The sequence below is a fragment of the Cydia fagiglandana genome, chromosome 5, assembly GCF_963556715.1.
Source record: "Cydia fagiglandana chromosome 5, ilCydFagi1.1, whole genome shotgun sequence".
In the NCBI taxonomy this organism is placed as follows: Eukaryota; Metazoa; Arthropoda; class Insecta; order Lepidoptera; family Tortricidae; genus Cydia; species Cydia fagiglandana.
The window spans coordinates 9,269,029-9,293,780 of NC_085936.1; the positions used below are offsets into that span (position 1 = coordinate 9,269,029).

The 24,752-nt window shown below is 38.3% G+C and overlaps 1 protein-coding gene across 9 annotated transcripts in view; it reads left to right on the top strand.

The window, feature by feature from the left end:
- The window catches only part of LOC134664418 (sorbin and SH3 domain-containing protein 1), a 198,000-nt gene extending 183,628 nt beyond the window's left edge, over positions 1 to 14,372 (top strand). For 7 of the 9 annotated variants that reach the window (XM_063521052.1, XM_063521044.1, XM_063521045.1 and 4 more), the window contains 7 exons: positions 2,298 to 2,348; positions 3,181 to 3,435; positions 3,870 to 4,110; positions 6,109 to 6,270; positions 6,815 to 6,944; positions 7,787 to 7,932; positions 12,091 to 14,372. In XM_063521052.1, coding sequence (XP_063377122.1) covers positions 2,298 to 2,348; positions 3,181 to 3,435; positions 3,870 to 4,110; positions 6,109 to 6,270; positions 6,815 to 6,944; positions 7,787 to 7,932; positions 12,091 to 12,113 — 1,008 coding nt within the window. In that variant the 3' untranslated portion in view covers positions 12,114 to 14,372. The remainder of the gene's footprint in view (positions 1 to 2,297; positions 2,349 to 3,180; positions 3,436 to 3,869; positions 4,111 to 6,108; positions 6,271 to 6,814; positions 6,945 to 7,786; positions 7,933 to 12,090) is intronic. The other 2 variants (XM_063521046.1, XM_063521049.1) reach the window with 1 other exon arrangement.
- Positions 14,373 to 24,752: the final 10,380 nt, after the last annotated feature.

The window sequence follows — 24,752 nt, forward strand, 5'->3', positions numbered from 1 at the left end:
GAAAATTGTCCCGAAAAACAGCTTCACGTTATAAAATAATAATTTCATGTTCCGAACTGTCGTCGAGCGAGCGAGCGACCGGCGTCGAGCGCGTAGCTAACGTAATGCCAATAATGTAATGTGTGTAATGTATCGTTGTTTTTAATAAAATTACTTTAATTTGAAAGTATTTTTTTCCCGACTCAAGTCCCAAAATCCCGAAAAATTGGTATTTTTTCCCGATAATAGCGCCTTTCGATCTGGCAACCCTAGATGTGACGCCGGATGTTGCACAGTACTGCAGATAAGTTTTCACCGAGTTTCACTGCGATTATTGCCAGTGGAGAAATTATATGCCAATGATTGCGGTCGGAGTTGCATTGAGAAATTGGAAATCGTATTTCATACAATTTTATAAGTGAATTATCAATCTTATTCCTTTTAATATCTAATAAAATTAGACATTTAACAGAATTAAATACTTTTACTGGACTTGTGACAATTTACAATTTGATTATGTGACTACCAAAATTACGGCAAACTCTAGGGTTTCAATTAGCCAAAATGGCAATAACTCGTTATTGCTCTTCTAGCTGCGTCTTAGCCTTATTACCAACCTGATTAACCTGAATGCAATCATAAACAGTACGTTACTTCTATTTTCTCTAATGGGTTAATTAATTAATCTTGTGTTAACGTAGATTTATTCCTATTCTATTTACTACGTTTGCTTTTGTTTTTAATATAATTAGGGGCGGAGAGCGTGACGCCGAGAAAGCCATGAAGATTTGTGAATAGAGATGTAATTCTATTCCCGTAGTTCTGCGTACCGTAACAGTGATGGTCGTTAGGTACTAGGTACATAATTACAGTGAAACCTGGATAAGTGAGACTTCAAGGGACGAGCAGATTTGTCTCACTTAAAGAGGTTTTCCACTTACCCAGGCTCTCAGTTAGCCAGGTACAAATAAATTTCTGTCTCATTTACAGAGGTGTCTTCTGTCCCATTAATACAGGTGAGAATAGAGGATATATCTCAGTTATAGAGGTGGTTAATAAGGTATTTTGTAATTATCTTTAAATGTTTAGGTAAAATAATCCTTGTCCCTAAATAGTTTTAATTCTGTTTAATTATTTCTTTGAATTTATTTTAAATGATTTTCCACAGGATAGATTTTTTTAAATTAAATTTTATACGGACTTCATTGCGTCTTAGAGATTTATTAAATGAAAATTTGCTTATTCTTGTTCCTTAAAATCAAGATTTCAGCTTTCGTTTCGATAGTTTTAACTACATAAACTAACTAAATGAAACTTGAAGTCGTCGTCAACAATAACGAAAATGTAATCTTATAAATATAGTCTCAGTAAAAGAGGTAAAATACACTCTCTGTCTCAATTATAGAGGTAAATGTGACTATAAAATCACAACAACTAATCTCAGTTATAGAGGTTCGTTTTATCTCACTAACAGAGGTAATTCAGTGCTAAAGTGTCGGGACCGCACCATGAGTCCCAGCTATAGAGGTTTCTCACTTATCCAGGTCCCACTTAACCAGGTTTCACTGTATATGCACTCTTAAATTCCGCCTTTGTTGCACTGTGCAAAAAAGGCGGAGGAGATTTCACGCGAAATACAAAATCGTAGTTAATTTTTCTGTAGCCATGCTATAAAACTATGAAATGAAAGTGAAACTGGTAAAAACGTCTTTATATTCAGATTACAAAAGTTTACAAATAATGATTTGTCATTTTTATACCCAGTTTCATTTCATCGTGTGCTAATGTTACTTCGCATGTGAAAATATTCATTTATAATTTTGGACAAAACAAACAAACGTGCACGTACATAACACGAATACATTACAAACGAGATGCCGCAAATCCGGTATTGTAGCGACCTTGAGTAACAAAAATCCGTTGACCAACTGACCGTACAATATTCCAAAGATTCTAAAGCCGCTGTTTTTGCGCGAGCCATAGGAATCTCGCACTTAGCCTTTGATATATAGAGGTCAATAGTTACAGTTATAGTAAAGTCCAGTGAGAGCTAAATAAAACGTGAAGTTTCCCCATCAGTGTACACGCAGCGTGCGACAGAAGCGATCATTGCGTGCGCCGGTTTTTGTACCAGTTACGTGTATCAAACAATGTGATGTGAATAACTTCGAGTGCAGCTCAGTGCGTGATATCGTTATTGATATAATTATATTACTATCATGTAAATTAGGCTGTAATTTTACGGTACTGATTATGGTTAGTGTAAGGATTTTTTTGTGTAGTTTCCCTTCTTATTTGTACGTGTATGTTGATTACAGGAGAATGATATACAACCTCACGACATTGAAATGTTTGATGGCGCCATAAAGGTGACGTTTGAGAGATGTGTGGCTGATGTATTTATTATATTAACTATATTTGAAAATAAAAAAATATATCGTGCTCTTTAACAGATCGCTATTTTCATCGTTAATATTCATCATTGTAATATCAAAACGCTTTTAAAACGTATTTTCACAATTTTCTTTATGCGTCATCATGTTTTGTATATTGATTTATCGTATTATAAAATCGGTTTTCGCTTCGCATGGTGTTATGGCAAATTAAAACATCCGCTATTCGTATTTTCCTTTTTCGTATTTACATATAACTTACTGATTTCATAAACCGTGTGAAGCGATCAACTTAGGTACTAATTTTAAATATTTTTATTGTGACGCTCTAGTGCTCTCGATAACGCTCCTATTCGGACTACGGTCACGATACTCATCGCTGTGTACATCTAAATATATTTGCATTTAATTAAAACGGGCATCGACCTTTGCTGATATATCTAAATCAACCTTAAACCTTTTAAAAAAATCGTATGCCAAAATACTTATTATATAACGTCTTTAAATACTATGGGGGCGTAATGAAAGTTTTACAATATCTTCAGTAATCTTCACACATTCACTGCCCCCGACGCACATGTGCGTTCACCGTCATACAAGTTTGTTCCTAGGCCACGCCCCCCGGCAGTGAATGCGTTAATAAGCCTGTTAGCCTGCCGAAACTAGACGCTGGCTTGAAATAATCCGAATTTGTTTAGTACACAAATACTGTTCATCAAGTTTAGCCAGGTTCCTGTTTCTCGCCTTCATTGATATATTTTTTTCTCTCACAGCCAAAAAAAAATCACTGCCAACTTCTACTTTACAGGAACTACAAGATATGCAAAACAGGCGTCATCAAGACAACTTCACACCATCACAAAAAAGCGTTGTCGCTCTCAACCGATACGACGAAGCTGAGAGAATCGTCGCCCGCGCTCTGTATGCCTTCAACGGGCAGACGCAGAGGGAGCTGAGCTTTAGGAAAGGGGACCTCATACATGTGAGGAGGCAGATAGATAATAATTGGTATGAGGGCGAGCTGCACGGGAGGATAGGACTGTTCCCCTATAATTATGTTGAGGTGAGTGTTTTAATTAATTAAAGAGATGGTGTTGGTTTATAGTGATCATTAGAAAAAAACTTTTAACGTTTATCTTAATTAAACGAACAATGCAGGATTAAATAAATGAATGATCTCTTTATGATACGTTTCTCTGTATGCGAGTTTTAGGCTTTGTGTTTTTCTGGGGTGTATATTATGTTAATAAAATATACTTTATTCATGTAGGCCTAGCAACAAGCTCTTATGAATCATAATTAATCATTTACATTTTATTAGGCCATACATACTTCTTAACAATTATGATTTAATATATTTGTTTAGGCAGAATTTGACAAGCAAATGCGAGATTATCTGACATTATCAAAATTGATATATTTCCGTCTACTTTTATCTGACAAAATTAATCATATCCCAATCTCCAGTGGTTACATTTTTTAATTAAATATTCTCAGATACTAAAAGGCGACGTTGCACAATCACCAAAGAAGCCCGTCGCCCAAGAGGGCAAAGCTCGTGCGAAGTTCGACTTCACCGCCCAGACCAGCCTCGAACTGCCCCTCAAGAAGGGCGAAGTGGTCGTGCTGACGCGACGCATCGACCACAACTGGTGGGAGGGACGCAATGGCCACAAGACCGGCATCTTCCCTGATAGCTACGTGACCATACTGCAGGAGCCTAGTCAGAATAAACCTGGTGAGTATCTAGACCTATGACGCTATTCTAACTCTTGATCGAACTTCCTCTGAAGAAGGGCGAAGTGGTAGTGCTGACGTGACGTATCGACCACAACTGGTGGGAGGGCCGCAATGGCAAAAAATAGAGTATATTTGTTGAGAGGATATGACGGTCGTCTTGATAGCTTATAGAAACATGTCGCATAAACCAAGTAACCGGCCTGTTCATACATACTCTACTTAGCTCGGATTTCTGCTCTAGTAAGGCGAAACGTGCAATAAGAACAAAATGGGCATATTTAATAATAGCTGCAGCCGGCTCAGACCGGACCGAGGGCTCGGTCTGAGCCGCTGCTGCTCCAGTTATGACTATTTCTCTTAACGTGATTTTCAGGATCAGAATCAAGTATTTTATTCGTGATAAACTTAAAAGTAAAATTAAACACAAGAGTATACCTAAAAGCTACAAATATTCATAAAATTGATAAGCGTTAAAGTTTACAAGGAAATGGGCTCGCCTCAGCATAATACCGACCTGAAAGTCATCGCTGATCTTCCGGCGAGACCATTTGTGGGCCACGATCCCTATCATAAGCCGAACGCAGCTTTTGCAGCAGCGACCGGCGCTATCTTATCATTTCTCATTCAATTTTCATTTAACCTTTTGGCCGCCGGACCTAGTCCGCAAAGACGCTCACTCACACGCCAGAGCAAATTTTAAGTAAACAACTAATAAAAAGTTTAGGGATTGCAAATAGTGATATCGATATTTACAATATTATGGTAAAAATCTTTTTAATTTAGCTTTGTTCTTATCCTGTTTTAATTTCATTCCAAATTGCCAAAATTAAACATATGTTGTACACCCGAAAATGTTTAAAATATAGGGATTTAACATAAAAAACAACCACTAAACAATGTCGATTCAAGACGTGATATCGCCGCACTAGGCTGTATGAGAAGTCTTTTATACAAGACAACGGCGCCCATGGACTGCCCGCAATGCAGACCGACAAGGACTGTTTCCGCGCGGATCAAGTAGTAATAGTCTCTAGGTCAACGGCGTAAGCGCTTGTCGGTACGTAAACTTTATTGGCGTAACGTTAAAGCTGCGCATCATGTGTCGATAAAGTCAATATACCGGAACTGTTTTAGTGAAAATTACACGTGGGTTGAATTTTTAATGAGTGAAGATATTATTCCGGAATTAGAATCTATCATTATAATTTCAGTTTGGTTTACATTAATCTATAGGTTAACTCTTATCAAAAAAACGTTCAACGACTTGTTACAAAAAAATTACACATTAACTTCAATGTTATAACAATAAAAGTAAAGTCTGATAAACAGGTATGTCCCTGTACCACACTTGTGCGAAGCGGTCGCTGCGGTGTATCCCTTCCCACTAAGCTATAAAATAACATCAATTATTTTTTTTATTTATCTCTTCTGCAATTAAATAGTCCACAATCTACAATGGCAAATTTACTTGTCTGACTCTACTTTATAGAGCTAAAGAAGCTACCTGAACTTTAAATATAGTTATGCCTATCTGACTCTCGTTCTACGTATTCTAGTAAGTAGTTACCTACTATTCGTTGAAAAAAATTGGCCATTAACAAGTGTTCAAATACTTAGATAAAAACATATTTCTGACTTTATATTTACGTTAAAAATTCCCATATCGAGTTAACATTCCCATCCCTAGCTGTCTTTTATACAAGACAACGGCGACGAGGAACATGAAAAATGTTGAAAATTGGAGCAATTTTTTTAAATGCCTTATTATAAAAGAAGGGATTTATATAGCGGCTTAAAAAGCAAATAAATGAAAAAACAAAGACCTTAAATATGAACACGAGTGTAAATGAAATTGCAATTGTTATTATTTTCACATTAACTCAGTGGTTGAATTTGTGTCTTGTATACAAGACGACGGCGCCAGCGTATCGTTCTATCGTTGTCTTCTATACCGGACAACGGCGGTCAAAGGGTTAAAATCAATCTACTATTTCAGAAATCCAATCGATCGCAGCGTCGGACAAGCCGGTGGCGTCTCCCGCGGCGCACGGGCTCCTGAACGGCTCCGCCAAGCGCAGCATGGGCGCGCACAGCTACATGCCCACGCCCAACAACCCCAACCTCGCCAACGCGCCGCCTTCCACGCAACCGCTGCCAGGTGCGACTCTTCTTTCATTTTAAGAGCTGGGCTCTTGTCGGTGCAGCGTGATGAAGCTGTCTCCGCCTTCGTCGGTCCGAAGCCAGCCTTAGCTTAGTGTCCCGGTACGACACGGCCCCTCCATGCTCATTAACTTGGCTCATATAATTTTTCCTTGGTAATTTTTTTGAATGTATTTGTACATAAAAAAATAAATGTTATCGGTAAACTTGTCACTTAAAATTGATTTTTACATTTATTTTCGTAAAACCTACTTTTTGCAAAGTGTTACTTGTCACTTTTTGACATCTATCAGTAAGGATATTTAGACTACGTCCCATAGCAGCAACATCACCATCAAATAGGGCTTTTGGGACACTATGTAACAATAAAAACTTGTTATTTTTAAAATTAATATTATATCTGAAACTAGGCGAATTTCAAAAAAGTTTATTGGACATTTTTGTCTCTAAAATATGATCAGGCATACGCTGTTAAAATTATTCGGTTTGCTCATGTTACACCGTGTATACATCTTATGAGTTGTTAAATATCTATATTTCAGGGTACACGACAAAAACAGCGCAAGCAGCTCTGACCCCATCGGAACGCGGGTACGGGCCACCCACTGGCGCTGGAGTGGATCTCAACAACACCGAACCGCTCTACGTTGATACTAACGCTGAAGCTGTGCCGTAAGTTATACATTTCACATGTTGTTTTCTTCAAACTAACCAGCTATTAAGATACTTAACCTTTTGAACGCCACAGACGGCAATTGACGTCAACGCAAAATCGTGACAACGACGCCAAAGACGGCATTTGACGTCGATCGTTTCTTGATGATAATCTACTGAAAAACACCCCACTTTTAAGTTGGCATTATTTATTCACAAATTTACCCTCGTGGCGTCAGTGGCACGGCAAATGTATGCGCCGTTTGGCGTTCAAAAGGTTAAATATATAAATATATATATCTATAATATACGAAGTTCAATATCGTAGTCATCTCTGCCGCATAAGGGTGAATCAACTTTTAGAATACTGATTTCGTGTCCCTAGATTCCCTCTAGTAGAATTTTTTTTTTTTCAAAAACCATGTTGATTTTTTTACTTTTTTGTTTACACGGGCATTTAATTGACATTTAATCCATACGTATTTCATTGACACGTTAAAATTAACAACTTGACAAGATAAAAGCTACATTTTGTAACGCAACAGAAAATAGTTTGCTCCCATAGAAAAATGGCGAGTCCCACCTATTCCGTGGGGAGACACGAAATCAGTATTCTACAAGGATTCACCCATGCTGAAAATTGGTTCGAATAAATACAAGATGAAAACTAATATACAGGGCTCGAACAATTCATGCGGATGACGTAATTTTGCACACAGGATGATGTTTGTATGTCTAACTTTCGTGTGATATGTCGAACGAAGTTACAAAATTTGAAATCATTCTATGAGTGGTTTGACGTCATCCGCATGAATTGTCCGAGCCCTGCTAATATACATACTTGTATGCGTTATTTTCAGGTACCGAGCGATGTACAAATACCGACCCCAGAACCCGGACGAGCTGGAACTCAATGAGGGTGACACCGTGTATGTGCTGGAGAAGTGCGACGACGGCTGGTACGTGGGCTCCTCGCAGCGCACCGGCCGCTTCGGCACCTTCCCAGGTATGTGTCCATGCTCGCTAACCTTACCCCCAGAACCCGGACGAGCTGGAACTGAACGAGGGTGACACCGTGTATTTGCTGGAGAAGTGCGACGACGGCTGGTACGTGGGCTCCTCGCAGCGCACCGGCCGCTTCGGCACCTTCCCAGGTATGCCATGCCCATAGTTAGTTAGTTAGTTTTGTTGGGCCTTCCGCAAAACGGCATCCATTGTCCCTATTTTGCGTGAAACGAGGTAGCGCTACTCTAATTACCCCAGGCTCCTTCACGAAACCTAGCAAAGTTTTTAGGTTGCTAACTACCTCCTTCAGCACGGAATCCTTGTTCCTGTGTACTTATATCTGTTTACAGTCTAGGAGAATATGTTCTGTTGTTTCCTGGTCTTCCATGCACGCTCTGCACATGGGGCTGTCAGTTTTACCCATGTTAAGTAGGTGTTTGTTCAGTGTGTTATGTCCTGTTGTTAATCCTACTATTTTACGTAGTTGGTTTCTGTGTTTCAAGCTATATGTATTTTGGTGCACAAGCTCACCAGTTCTGGTAGAATATCTTTGGTTTGCCTACGTGTTTTCATTCCGTGCTGTGCCCGTGTTCGTTATCCTTACAACTTTTACATTAGCGTTTCGATAGCCAGGGTGGCGATGCAAAAAAATATTACGGCAATAAATTAAAATAATTGGCCAAGCACGAAGTCAAGACTACGGTGTTCAGAGCACCGTACGACACATCCCTAGGTGGTTTTAAGTTTGGATACTAATACTAATTTATCCCATAAGTACATTTTATTGACTAGGAAATAAGAAGGTAATGTCTGGGAGCTCTGGGACCTTGGAGTTTGGACTTTTATTAAAGTCCTCTGGGCTAGTATAGGTAATGTAGAAGTTACAAAGCTTCTACCTTAAATATATTTTTTTGAGATTAAAGATTTTATTTACCACCTTGTCGGGTTGATTGTATATCCATACCAAATTACAGCTTTCTAACACTAACAATCAACCTCATCTTGGAGGTGAAAAGGGGAAAAATCGTAAGTCCCATTTCGGCCAACCGAAATCAAGAACGTTTATATAATATAGGCCTAATACCGTTTATCTAAAACGTTTGGTGAAGGCACATTTCTAGTAGAAACAAATTATTATGAATTTCTCTGTAATTTGTACAAACCATTTCGTAAACTGACATCCCGCTAAACTGTTGTTTTTACATCTTAAACTAGCATCCATAACATATTGAAGTATGTATATTCTTCCACTTGTCTGAACATTTTCATTATTATTGATTCTTTTTTTGTGAGAATGGCTTTTTCTGCCACGGCACTTTGCCAATTATTGATTCTTTCAAACACCAAAATAGTTGACAATTTAATATACGTCAGAGTTGACAGGCAACTTCGAGCATGAAAAACTAATAAATCCGTCAAAAATACTGGGTATACATACAGCCTCATAATCTTTGATATAGTCGCAATTGTTGTATTTTAAACTTGTAGACTGGGCAGGCACGACTACTCAAAAAGGAATAATATTACAATTAGGTAAGTCTGTGATTCGGCATTTCTCGGTTTTTGACGTTAGGCTTGTTTCTGACTCAAAATGTAATTAACGTAAAGTATTAATCAATTTGCTCATGTTTCATAAAAGTCATAGAAATAAGTACCTAATAATAAATGTCTAAGTTTGCCGGCGGCACCCTAGGTTAGGTTTTTTAAAATGTTTATATGTATTTTTTATTGTTTTGTAAGTGTTTTTATATTTTACTTTTATATTCATATTATAAAAACCCTAGCCTAAGAAGAATTATGAATAAAGAGAATGTCTAAGTTTTAGTTCAAGTAGGGTAACTGCGTCAGGTTGCCGTCCAGTACCTGTTTCCGTCCACTTGGCGGAGTTACTACAAAGAATTGCGTATAATTTGAATATAAACCTAACTTACCGGACAATTTTGGACTTATTGTACATCAGTTTTTAAAAGCAAAAATATTTTAGTAGAACTGGAATTCATGAGTACCAAATCTTAACTGACATTTTTGTCACTCAAACAAGTTTGAACAAGATCGGCTTACTTTATATTTCGTCAACTTTACCTTTGTTTCCAAAAACTGTGAATTGTGATTTTTAATTTTTTTTTTCGTAACAGAACAGTATCTAGTTGCTGCTCTCACCGATCGGTTCAAATATATACATAGGTACCGTAAAACGGGGTCAACAGAAATCGCGGGGTGAATAGAGAAATTTTGAGCTTTTTCTTTCAAGTTGTTATATTTAAAAACGTACATCTCTAAAATCAGATTTTGTGGAATACGTATATAGTAGACTATTTATTCTCTACATTGATACCAAAAGAAGTTAATCAAACTGCCTAAAAGTTAGATTTTTTTGACTCTAAAGGAAGACCTCACCGAGGTAAGAAATGAAGCCTGTCTGAACTTTGTTCTAGCGGTAAATGTAGTGACATTAACGTAGTTAAAGTAAGCTAACCTGGTAATATAGTATCTGTAGTACCTAAATAATAAATAATATCACCAATTTTCTCTACAATTAAGCATTTTTTTGCAAATAACTATCAACAAGCACTTTTACGTGAAAAAGGGGTCAGTGGACACGCATATGGGGTGATTAGATACCATAAAGGGGTGAAAAAACACGCCTTGGGGGTTAAAAGACTCGAAAAAATATTTTTGTATCAAATAACTGTTTAACAGATATATATACTATATGCCAATTGAGTATCAACAAAATAATGACCAAATTCGATGCCTATGACAACTAAGTAAAACTTCCTATTTCTATTCACCTCTTTCATGTGTCTATCGACCCCGTTTTAAGGATATGGAGAAAACAGGCAGTTTTCTTTGATTTTCTCTGAATTGGGTGGGTCAAAATTGATTTCACAAATGCAAAATTGAAGAACTAACCAAGACTCATAAAATGATGTCTAAATTTTTACTTTTATCGTTTGGATTATTGGTGAAAATCGTCCTTGAAGTTGAAAATCGTGTCTTTTCACCCCGTTTTACGGTACATTATACAATTAATACATAAATGTAATGGTACTTAATGAAAAGGAATAGGTAATGTTCCCACGAATCAGATACTCTCAGTAAAATCTATAGGTAGATGACGCCATAGCTGTTAATAAATATTGAATGACTTTATTATCTCTATTCGCTTTACTAACTCTATGTGCTCTAATGTGAAAAAAAAAACACAACGACAGTGAAGAACGGAATTCTTAATTTAAATTTGAACTGATAAACTCCATTAATAAATATGATTCTTTACTGAGCACACTGCGATAGTCCATTGGTTGGAAAGCCCGTTCGAAATTTAAACTTATTTGCTTTCTAACAAGGTTGCATTTTGCAGGTCTTTTACTCTCTCATACTTATAGTAGGCTATTCAGAAAAAAAATGAAATATCTCACAAAAGTAAGTAAGTAGAATTAAACTTTGTATCAAAGACATAAGTCATAAATTTCAATGCCAAAGTTTTAAGTAAGGATCTTACTTACTAAAACTACTTCTTAATATGAATGACCAGTGTAAGCATCAGTTAGCTAGCCCTAAGCAACCAAAGATCAGGCTGCAGTTTAAAAACTAATAAAGTTAGAGTTAACCTGATAATTTTCCCGCCGTCTCCATACTCGTTTTAGTTGGATATTGACTGGTCAGCTGCCTGTTAGCTATAGTTTTCCCGAAAATCGCCAGGACAGAGGTGAAAATTTTTGTATGAAAACTTGCAACTTTAAATGCATTTTTTAACGAAACTATTGCATTCTAAAATGAAGTCAAAATCAGTCCATCGACTCAATTTTTTGCAAGCTTTCTAATGGTACCCCACACGATTCTTACAATTGAAAATAAAATTCAGCCTACCCCTCTTAACCCCTAAATTTCCCCCTAAAATCAGAAATAAGCCGTTTCGACTTATTCACAGTGTTAGTGATGGTACTTGCCATAACTATTCCAAATTTCAGGTACCTACATCAAACGGTCTTTGAGAAAAACGCATTTAACCGATTTGCAAGACCGAAGTGATCCCATAAGAGCACCGTGAACAAAGTTCTGTACGGTGCTCTAAAAATGAATTTGGAGGCGCATACCCGTATTTCGTTATTGAAACGTTCGTTGGTGTTATAATTTTGAAACATTTATCTTGCAGGCAACTACGTGGAGCGCATCTGATAGCGGCCGACGTTGCTGCGGCGCCTGCGCAGCGCCACGCTGTGCGCGCGCCGCCCGCGCCCCCGCCACCACCGCTGACACACACACGCACACTACTACCGTTGTAACTTACATTATGCCTAATTAAGGGTACACCCACACTAGCGTCTCTCGAGCGTCGGCGCCTAGTCAACTCTATGACTGCTGCTCGACGCAACGTTGACGCAACTGCGCAGCGACGCCATTTTCCACAGTGCTGACTAGACGCCGAAGCTCAAAAGACGCTAGTGTGTGGTGACACTAACCCCGAGTCCCACGGACGCGATATCGCCCCCAGCATTGACGATCAATCAAATTTGAAACTAAGTCGAGATGTGGCTGATAGATTACGATCCCTGGGACTCGTAGGTTATTGAACTTTCATGGTATTTCGGAAGCGAAAAATCTTTGTAAGCTATAAAAGTGGTAAATTAACTTCGAAAGCGAAAGGCGAATTGTGAATATTATAAACAGCCTTTTTTCTTTCGAAAGATTCGAATTATGAAGGAAACGAGTGAAACACTGAGTATGACAATAAAGTGATTTCCCCCTTAGGATTGTACCTTATTATAGGGTTCCGCACTCGTTCGTATGTACTTTTAATGCCTGTCGAGTGTGTCAGCTTGGATTGCAGAGGGTGGACCGGACGCGATGTAATATAAACATAGGGTATACCAAAGCTGTATAGAAAAAGATATCTGTATCTGCCCTTAAATTATAGCTCTATTAGGTCGAAGAGTCGAGCTATTCGATTGTTGAGCCAACACTTGTCAAATTGTATGTATTGCCGCATACGTCTTGGCTCAACTTTAATAGCGAGGCAAAGCGATAGGTCTTGTTAAATGCTTTAACACAAAGAAGCCTTGTCGAATGGGACTCGAACGCCAACGGGCGCCACACACAATTACAGCTTAATTATAAAACTATATAACCTGTATTACAGACGTGGCATATCTTATAGTGTAAAGAAACCAAACTCCATGACTTTTTATAACGTTTTTGTATATTTATCTATACTGCCTCAATCCGTAGTCTCCAATAATCTTGTATGGTAATGTATCACATTCATGTTTAACTTGGCTGTTGGTATACATATACGGTGATGTTCGACGGGTTTTGTTGAGTAGTTTAGAATCTCAGTTCTAACCGTAAAATGTGCTAACTCCGTGGATGTTAAGGCTTCTGTCGTCATTGTCTATTTAATTGACTAAATCGTAATCTAACAGCCCTCAGCTAATGTAAGCTATCCTAAGTTGTGCGTCCCAAAGAGTATGTTAAAAAATAAAACGACGTTGTATAATTGTGTAAAGAAATTAATAAAAATACTTATATACTTGTATAATTACTTAGCATAGTTATTTATTTACGTGTAGGAGTGAATTGAGCTTGTCTTTTAAAAGTGACGTTTTAAAAGAACGAAGCTGAGCGTTCGGTACTAATATGTGTTACTAACAATTTTGTACGTATACATATCCGCAAAAGTTAAACTTTGGAATGACGGTAACATGCTAACAGTGTCAAAGTTTAGACGTTTTGTGATTATTGGCCACAGTAAAAGCGACAAAGATTACCTATTAAATGAAGTGTAAGGTTTTACCAAAAAATATTAGTTACCGCATAAAAGTTAATCACTAATCGTAATACTCAAATAAACACCCAGTAATGTATATAGGGCGAGGTATATTCGGAAACGGTTGACAATACAATATTTATATGCTTAATTTTTAATTAGGAGTACTTTGAAGTGTAAAAGAATTAAATGTACCTAATGGTCGGATATTAAAATGACCCGCGCTGCAGGGATGATCGTTTTCCTTATAGTTGTGTCTATCAAGTCTAGTCACGAATCAAATTTTGTAAGTATATTTTTACATTGTGGCCTAAAATTCAGCTTCCTTTGTGACTTGTGTAAAGAATATGATATTACTTGTGGTACATGTCTAGCTAACAACGCATACTATATCTGTATTAAGTTATATCAATAATATATATTTTGTAATCTTTACTCGTAAAGTTTCTAGTTAAGCTCGAAAGTGAAGCCCTCTCGCCCTATGTCATGCTTGTTTTATGTAGAACATACCAAATGCTTTCATTTATTTTTAACCTATTTGTTGTATTTACTCTTGTTAATTTATTTTTAAAAGCACAAATGGTTTATTTTGTTGTTGACACCACGACATAATGGTAACAGTAATTGATTGTTCAAAATCATCACTTTAATAAAATAATCCTTCTATTTAATTGTTGTTTTTATTTTTATCGAAAGTGCTAGCAGGATACCCACCTCTCCATTATCAATAATTATCATTATCACCATTGTACATATACAGTTAGATCAAGAAAAGTCTGCAATGATTTTGATAGCAATCAATGGGTCTAACCACAGAATAAATAAAAAAAATAAAAAAATAAAAGTATTAGGTACCTACAGAAGACTCACTCTCTAACAAAACGCGTCTGTTATTATTATTACGATCAGGACAGACGTGACGTGGATATGACCGCTAGGTGGCGACAGCGCCACGCGCGACTTATGGCTAGCCACCAAAATTGGTGTGGAACGGATGTACTTTTAGCTACCTGTAGCAAAGCGACGAAATCGCGGAGTGAGCCACGCCTGGTCTAACTCGAGTCTAGTCTAATGATTCAGTACAATAAAATATGGCTACAAATATAATGACCACCAAAAAATACTTTGGTACCCTAAATAAAAAAATCATGCTTACCAAAAAAAATTACTGAACACCAAAAAAAGAAGCCCTAAAATTACAAATGTACCACCGTTTTAATTACGACTGCACTTCAAATTGTATTCGAATACCAAATATATTGAATGATTACCAAAAATCATTAATGATCACCAAATCTTGAAGACCAAATTAATGAGATTTTTGCACCTAAATAAACCACATGATTACCAAAAAATGTATACGTATTACCAAATAAAGTAAAATGATGCCAAAATTACTAGCCCCTCTCGCTCAGCTCAACCCCCCGTACCCCACACCGCATACCTACCTAACCTCACCTACTTTTCTAATAGCATACTGATATGCTACTAGAAAAGTAGGTTAGGTTAGGTTTGAATTGCAACCCATACAGAAACGAAATGCTACTATAGTAACAGCACCAGTCATGGGACATTTAAGAGGGAATTTGGAGTATTTGTGATATTTCCCTAATACATGTGAATGGTCTACCGCTTAGCGTATTGAAAGATGAAAGTCCTACCCGTCTTTCATGTTTCAGGCGTGTTGTATCAAAGATACTGCAATGAGTTTCCACATACTTAACAAATTAAAACTATGCTATTTTTCTCCAGTCATGGACACCAAAGCTCCAGTAATGGGCCCCCCAGTAATGGACACTGCTCTATCAGTATAAAATATTGAAATAGGTCATCAGATCTGGTCCATGTTATCATAATATTGCATTATCATCCGATTTGCATATTTAATTACGAATACAAAATTTCAACTCAATCGGAAAACGGGAAAGTGGCTCAAACTCGGCTACCAAGATTTGATCCACACTAAAAAACGATATTAATTTATCCGAAGTCCGAGCATACCTCCTGGTTGACATATTTCGTAACTACATTTTACTTCTGTATTGTTTAAACATGAAATGATGGCATGACAAGCATCATTATGTAAATTTCCCATTATAGGAGGTATGCAGTTTTACAGCTCCTATAATGGGATTGGGCCAAATACCACTATTTTTTTACATCTGTGGACTCACAACATAGTATGTTGAATACCTTATCTCATGGTAAATGCAATTAACAAAACACATTTTAGTTTTCATCAAGTATTAATTAATTAAAATTTAATAAATTAACTCACCTCTCTTAGCGAAGTTGTTAAGAATTCGTAGTGGTATTTTTTTTCAGTGACACGACAACTTTTGGGTTGTCGCCAATTTCTTAAAAAACAACCAAATTTAATAAAAATTCAAACTGAATCAGCTCTAGGACTCTTATTTATGATAATATACAGGCAGTGTTTATAAACTACTTTTAGACACTTATTTTACAGGATTTGTGGTTTTTTGTCCCATTACTGGTTCCACGCCCATCATAGGGTACACTACTATAGAAAAGTGGGTTAGGTTAGGTTTGAACTGCGACCCTTACAGAAACGAAATGCTACTAGAAAAGTGGGTTAGGTTAGGTTTGAACTGCGAACTTTACAGAAACGAAATGCTACTAGAAAAGTGGGTTAGGTTAGGTTTGAATTGCAACCCATACATAAACGAAATGCTACTTACTAGAAAAGTGGGTTAGGTTAGGTTTGAACTGTGACCCTTACAGAAACGAAATGCTACTAGAAAAGTGGGTTAGGTTAGGTTTGAACTGTGACCCTTACAGAAATGAAATGCTACTAGAAAAGTGGGTTAGGTTAGGTTTGATTTGCGACCCATACAGAAACGAAATTCTACTAGAAAGGTGGGTTAGATTAGGTTTGAACTTTGAACTGTGATCCATACAGAAACAATTGTGGTTACAATTTTGGTGGTCATTTACTATTTTCGGGTTTACAATGATTATTTTGGAGTCATTTGTTTTAATAGGATAGCAATATTTAAAAATTTGGTTATAATTTTACATTAAAATGGAGTTCTAATTTTGGTGGTCATTTACTATTTTTGGGTTTACAATGATTATTTTGGTGTCATTTTATTTAATAGAATAGCAAGATGTAAACATTTGGATATCAATTGACATTAAAATGGGGTTTGAAATTTGGTAATCATTTACAATTTTTGGGTTAATAATGATTAGTTTGGTGTCATTTCCTTTAATAGGGTAGTAAAATGTAATAAAATTGGTAATCATTTCGCATTAAAATGGTGTTATAATTTTGGTGATCATTTATGATTTTAGGGTGGTAAAGTAGATTTTTTTGGTATTAAATTTTATTAAATCTGGTGATCAGTTAAATAGCAGCCATAAAATATGCACACACGGTTGTCCTACTTTGGGCAATATTGCTGCGTCGCTTTCGATTGCAATAAAAAGGAAAGAGAAAAGTGTAATTCGAAATACATAAGGACTGTCTCATTTTAAACATAGACAGAGAGGATCATACTATCTTTGTCTTACACTAGTATTAGTGCAAAAGAAAAGGGTGAGTATAGTTTTTTGTTCTCATTTAATGACAAATCGACGCTTATCATCAAAGAATATAATATGCTTATCATGAATAGTGGCACAACTCAAAATGAAATGCTATTGCATTTAATATTCTATCTTTTACTGGTAAGATTTAAAATCGAACGGCATTTAATTTTGTTTTATGCCACTATTCATGATAAGCGTCGAAATTTGGTTGGACCAACTCTAAAGACCAACTAGAGTCTGGCTACTGAAATTTTACCTAAATTATTGGCGGGAAATTCAAAAAATCTTGGGCTGGTCACACTTTGCTTAGTAGGAATTATAGTTTTGATACTAGATAATATTTTTGGTATTCTGTGCACAAGTAAGGTACCTATGGAAATAAGCTAAATAAAAGTTTACGTGCACTCAAAGTCAGCTTACATAATTTCTACCACTATTTAAAGTACAGTCAACAACAAACACATATGTTTACGTTCCAATATTTAGATTTTATAGATATTTTTCAGAACTTTTAGTTTATCCGTTTTTTTATACACTTGTCCTATTTATGAGATTCAGGCATTAATAAATTCACGTACTTAATCAAAGTAATAGGCAAATGTTAGAACTAGTACTTAAAGTATCAAAATATTTATAGAGCACCAACCTCCTAATTTGTTTACATTTGGTTAGGAGTTGTAAACATTGCAGTTTTTCGTTATACAACGCTACACGTCGACTTCGCACATTGTCGTAATTATTTACGAGCTTAAATAATAGTTTGCGAACATCACTCAGTATGGAAATTATTAATATTATTAACAATAAACCCCTTATAAACCGCAAACAATTTGAATGAATGACATAAATTGACAACTCACTTTTAGCTTTTTTTTAAATCATAGACAATTGGTGATACAACAACGAAATATCTGTCAACAATTTTTGGCTAGCCAGACTCTACCTATATTTCCAATGCAGTTTTTTTTTCTCTTTATTTTTGGTCGTTTCTCAAAAAGTTGGCACCGCCAGGTTAGAGTCTGTGCGGAAAGAGAAGAGTCGTGGCAGAAACGGGAACTAACATTTTAAATTTTATATGGCAATCCAACCTTTGACAACTGTCTTGTAAAAAGTAAACAAACTTCTGTCATTGTATATTTTTATTAACAAAAAGCGCAAGTTTTATGTATAAAATATTTTCAAAACACGATGAAACCGTACATAAAACCACAAGAAAAATTATATTTATCATTGTTCGGTTTTGTCAGCGGAAAGAAAACGGCTAAAAGCCGACTATCGACTTACAAAAAGTCGCGGAACGTGTTTCCGCTATTCGCGGGTATTGATGTTGTATTTAATATTAAATAATTACCTATTTAATAAGCCCCCTAAGTAACTTGTCTCCGGTAAATAATCGGTAAGTATATTCATTCAAAATATATTAATTTTCATAAATATGCAGGTCATTCATGATCTTTAAAATAACTGACAAATAGTCTTGATACTTGCCATTTTATGCATATGTAATTTTTTTTTCAGGATTGTGTAAAAGTACCTACGGTATCTCGAATAAAGGACCGCTAAGTAGGTGATATGCAAGAATTCGTAATCTACGTGCCGGATTCAAGCACATCCAGTTCCTTACATCAGTCCCTGGTTCTTCTGAAGCTAGCTCAAACATAAGTGACATTGAATATTTTAATTAAGACGTCGATTACAAAGAATAAAACCTTTTCATAAAAATATTTCTTTATTTGTAAGTTCGTTTACTAGGTTCTGTTAGTTACGAAATTATAAGTATTTCATATTTAGCAGACTTTTCGGCGAAGTAAAATATCGTGAGATGAGAGAACCGGACATATCCCAATAAGGCCTACCTACTTATGCACTATTTTTATTCATATTCATATTTATTATTAATAATGTACACATACATTACAAGTCAAGTTTACAATGGGTGAAATATATCCCAGATAGTAAAATTACAGTTCTAATGCCCAATTTCTACCCGATCTACCCGGTTTTGTATTAAAATAACTGTTGGACTGCACAGATTAGGTAGTACATAACTACATAAATGAGACTCTATCTTGTTTGGTACTAAAATTACAGTTGTATTGGGCAGATTCTTAACTAGTTTTAGCAGTTTTGTCAATCGCACTGTCACTTTTTAGTATCTGAAACATAAAAAAAAAACTGGTCAAGTGCGAGTCGGACTCGCGTTTCAAGGGTTCCGTACATCACACAATTTTCAAAATATTTTTGTACGTGAAACGTGACGTGAGTGAAACGTCTTGAAAAACCCGAATGGGTCAATCAAAAACCAGATGTAACATGAAGTTTTCTGGCGTGGTGGCATATCTCTACATCTCTGAAGATTAAATGCCGAACAATAGTACCTACAAGTGTCCAAATGCGTAGAGCTGAAAACTCGAGCGTCCGACGGGTCGCGCTTCCTACAACTTCCGAAAGTGTTTTAAAAGCGAAGGCCGAAGAGAGAAAATACCTACAGGGCGACCAAAAAATAAGTGTATTCCCGTAGCCAAGGAGGTTTTGGGATTATACTGAGCAACTTTTAGTATGGGACCAACCCCGAAATCGCGAAAATAGAAGTATCCTCCCATAGAAAACGGACCAGCCAAAATGTATGAAACAGCCAAATTTTTCTTCGCGATTTCAAGGTTGCACGTTGGCAACGGGAATACACTTAGTTTATTTTTTAGCCACCCTGTATACCTACTGCTTTTTAAAACACGTAACAATAGTAACCCAATCAATCAGTACAGTCAGCAGCAGAAGTTGCTAAGCGGGAGAGTGGTTTAAAATGATCTGGACGCGACTTTATAGTTAAGACAATAAGAGCATGTCAGGGTAATTTTGAACACCTCGGCCGCTTAGCAATTTCTGCTGTTGACTGTACTACAAGTACCATTGCGACTATGTGCCAGATACAGCCTAGTCGCATTTTTTGTCTTCAGTCCGACTGTCGCTTGAAGCTAAAGGCACGCCTCTTTGGGGAGCTTCGGGCCTTCGGCCTTATGCGGATATCGGCCTAGGGCCTTCGCAATAGCTGTCTACATCACGTTTCACTTAAACCATTGCGGCTGTGTCCCTAAAAAAACGTTAACCGCATTTTTGTTCTTAAATCCGACTCACGCTTGACTCTAGATTTCTGATAGGTTTTCCTGACATCTTTAGGTAAAGGACTATTTTGTGTATTTTTTTCAGAATTTTAGACCCAGTAGTTTCGGAGATAGAGGGGGGGGAATGGTCATTTTTTGTCTATTTTCTTGAATAACTTCTAAACGTTTTATCGTAAATTTATAATAAAAATATATTTGAGATTCTCAAAATGAGCTCTTTCGTTTGATATGTAACACGATATAGTTTTCAAAACTTTGTTTTTTAATTTTATCGTTTACCCCCCAAAAGTAGCCCTTATGTTTAAAATTCATTTGTTGACGTTACATATCCGTCTTTGGGTCACAGACTTACATATGTGTACCAAATTTCAACTTAATTGGTCCGGTAGTTTCGGAGCAAATTGGCTGTGACAGATGGACAGACGGACAGACAGACGCACGAGTGATCCTATAAGGGTTCCGTTTTTTCCTTTTGAGGTACGGAACCCTAAAAAAGTGTGTTTTAAAAAGAAAACTAGTGCCTGCGCTAAATCAGAGGATTGATTTGACGAGCCGACACCACCACCAGGCTCCGTTTAGTAAGCCATGGTAAAAAACCGGAACAAAAGGGGTACAAGTATCATGACCTTTAGTGTCGTACTATAATCACGGGACCAGTGTTGTCAGCATAGCAAAAACCATAAAATAGCACTGGCGCGCCCTCAAATCCCACGACTCTTCTCTTTCCGCACAGACTCTAACGTTAACGATTTTCAAAAATTTTGCATTTTCGAATTTTTTTTATTGGGATCGTTAAAAGGCAACTTTAACTATTAGAAAATGTGGAAGGGAAGCAATTCCTTCAATTAGTTTAGGAGATATAGGCGTTTGAAATTCAGGTTAATGATATCAAGGACAGGTGAAAGATATTTTGTCTCCAGGTTATCGATAGTAGAAGCAGGTTATCGAGAAATAAGTACAAATTCCAATGAAAATATTGACAGGTTATCGAGAGGCGTCATTAACCTGTGTCCGTTGCCGTTAACCTGGTTTATTGTCATCGTTCACCTGTAATGAGTGTCATCCACCTGTCCACCACATCATTTTCAATGCCTTCTAAAAATAATCGAAAAATGTGTCATCTTCTGTAAAAAGGGACCTTATTGTCCACCATGATGATTAAAATTTTGGATTCTGACCCACCTCACCTTCGATTCGATTCCCAATTTAACAACAAGTTTCTGTGAATAAGTAAACATTCAATCTTACTGTCTATTCACCCTGGCAGTACCTAGTGGAACTCAGGTTTGGTGCAACATAGGCACATGCAGTTTTGGTCATCCAACTCGTCTTGGTGAGCACTTGGGAGAGCAGAACTCAAGATAGAGCTGATGCTGGACCATCGCAGTACCTAGTGGAACTCAGGTTTGATGCAACATAGACACACGCTGTTTTGGTCATTCGACACGTCTTCATGAGGACTTGGGAGGGCAGTACCCAAGATAGAGCTGATGCTGAACCCTCGCAGTACCTAGTGGAACTCAGGTTTGGTGCAACATAGACACACGCTGTTTTGGTCATTCGACACGTCTTGATGAGGACTTGGGAGGGCAGTACCCAAGATACAGCTGATGCTGAACCCTCGCAGCACCTAGTGGAACTCAGGTTTGGTGCAACATAGACACACGCTGTTTTGGTCATTCGACACGTTTTGATGAGGACTTGGGAGGGCAGTACCCAAGATCGAGCTGATGCTGAACCCTCGCAGCACCTAGTGGAACTCAGGTTTGGTGCAACATAGACACACGCTGTTTTGGTCATCCAACACGTCTTGATGAGCACTTGGAAGAGCAGTATCCAAGATAGAGCTGATGCTGAACCCTCGCAGTAACTAGTGGAACTCAGGTTTGGTGCAACATAGACACACGCTGTTTTGGTCATTCGACACGTTTTGATGAGGACTTGGGAGGGCAGTACCCAAGATAGAGCTGATGCTGAACCCTCGCAGCACCTAGTGGAACTCAGGTTTGGTGCAACATAGACACATGCTGTTTTGGTCATCCAACACGTCTTGATGAGCACTTGGAAGAGCAGTACCCAAGATAAAGCTGATGCTGAACCCTCGCAGCACCTAGTGGAACTCAGGTTTGGTGCAACATAGACACACACTGTTTTGGTCATCCAACACGTCTTGATGAGCACTTGAGAGAGCAGTACCCCAGATAGAGCTGATGCTGAACCCTCGCAGTACCTAGTGGAACTCAGTTTTGGTGCAACATAGACACACGCTGTTCTGGTCATTCGACACGTCTTGATGAGGACTTGGGAGGGCAGTACCCAAGATACAGCTGATGCTGAACCCTCGCAGCACCTAGTGGAACTCAGGTTTGGTGCAACATAGACACACGCTGTTTTGGTCATTCGACACGTTTTGATGAGGACTTGGGAGGGCAGTACCCAAGATGGAGCTGATGCTGAACCCTCGCAGCACCTAGTGGAACTCAGGTTTGGTGCAACATAGACACACGCTGTTTTGGTCATTCGACACGTTTTGATGAGGACTTGGGAGGGCAGTACCCAAGATAGAGCTGATGCTGAACCCTCGCAGCACCTAGTGGAACTCAGGTTTGGTGCAACATAGACACACGCTGTTTTGGTCATTCGACACGTTTTGATGAGGACTTGGGAGGGCAGTACCCAAGATCGAGCTGATGCTGAACCCTCGCAGCACCTAGTGGAACTCAGGTTTGGTGCAACATAGACACACGCTGTTTTGGTCATTCGACACGTCTTGATGAGGACTTGGGAGGGCAGTACCCAAGATAGAGCTGATGCTGAACCCTCGCAGCACCTAGTGAAACTCAGGTTTGGTGCAACATAGACACACGCTGTTTTGGTCATTCGACACGTTTTGATGAGGACTTGGGAGGGCAGTACCCAAGATCGAGCTGATGCTGAACCCTCGCAGCACCTAGTGGAACTCAGGTTTGGTGCAACATAGACACACGCTGTTTTGGTCATCCAACACGTCTTGATGAGCACTTGGAAGAGCAGTATCCAAGATAGAGCTGATGCTGAACCCTCGCAGTAACTAGTGGAACTCAGGTTTGGTGCAACATAGACACACGCTGTTTTGGTCATTCGACACGTTTTGATGAGGACTTGGGAGGGCAGTACCCAAGATAGAGCTGATGCTGAACCCTCGCAGCACCTAGTGGAACTCAGGTTTGGTGCAACATAGACACATGCTGTTTTGGTCATCCAACACGTCTTGATGAGCACTTGGAAGAGCAGTACCCAAGATAAAGCTGATGCTGAACCCTCGCAGCACCTAGTGGAACTCAGGTTTGGTGCAACATAGACACACACTGTTTTGGTCATCCAACACGTCTTGATGAGCACTTGAGAGAGCAGTACCCCAGATAGAGCTGATGCTGAACCCTCGCAGTACCTAGTGGAACTCAGTTTTGGTGCAACATAGACACACGCTGTTCTGGTCATTCGACACGTCTTGATGAGGACTTGGGAGGGCAGTACCCAAGATACAGCTGATGCTGAACCCTCGCAGCACCTAGTGGAACTCAGGTTTGGTGCAACATAGACACACGCTGTTTTGGTCATTCGACACGTTTTGATGAGGACTTGGGAGGGCAGTACCCAAGATCGAGCTGATGCTGAACCCTCGCAGCACCTAGTGGAACTCAGGTTTGGTGCAACATAGACACACGCTGTTTTGGTCATTCGACACGTTTTGATGAGGACTTGGGAGGGCAGTACCCAAGATAGAGCTGATGCTGAACCCTCGCAGCACCTAGTGGAACTCAGGTTTGGTGCAACATAGACACACGCTGTTTTGGTCATTCGACACGTTTTGATGAGGACTTGGGAGGGCAGTACCCAAGATCGAGCTGATGCTGAACCCTCGCAGCACCTAGTGGAACTCAGGTTTGGTGCAACATAGACACACGCTGTTTTGGTCATTCGACACGTTTTGATGAGGACTTGGGAGGGCAGTACCCAAGATAGAGCTGATGCTGAACCCTCGCAGCACCTAGTGAAACTCAGGTTTGGTGCAACATAGACACACGCTGTTTTGGTCATCCAACACGTCTTGATGAACACTTGGAAAAGTGGTTACTAAGATAGAGCTGATGCTGAACCTTCGCAGTACCTAGTGGAACTCAGGTTTGGTGCAACATAGACACATGCTGTTTTGGTCATTCGACACGTCTTGATGAGCACTTGGGAAAGCAGTACCCAAGATAGAGCTGATGATGAACCCTCGCAGTACCTAGTGGAACTCAGGTTTGGTGCAAGGTCAGGTCAGGTTAGGTCCGGGTTCAGGTTCAGATAAGAGCCGGGATCCAGGTCCAGGTCCGACTCCGGGTTTGAGTC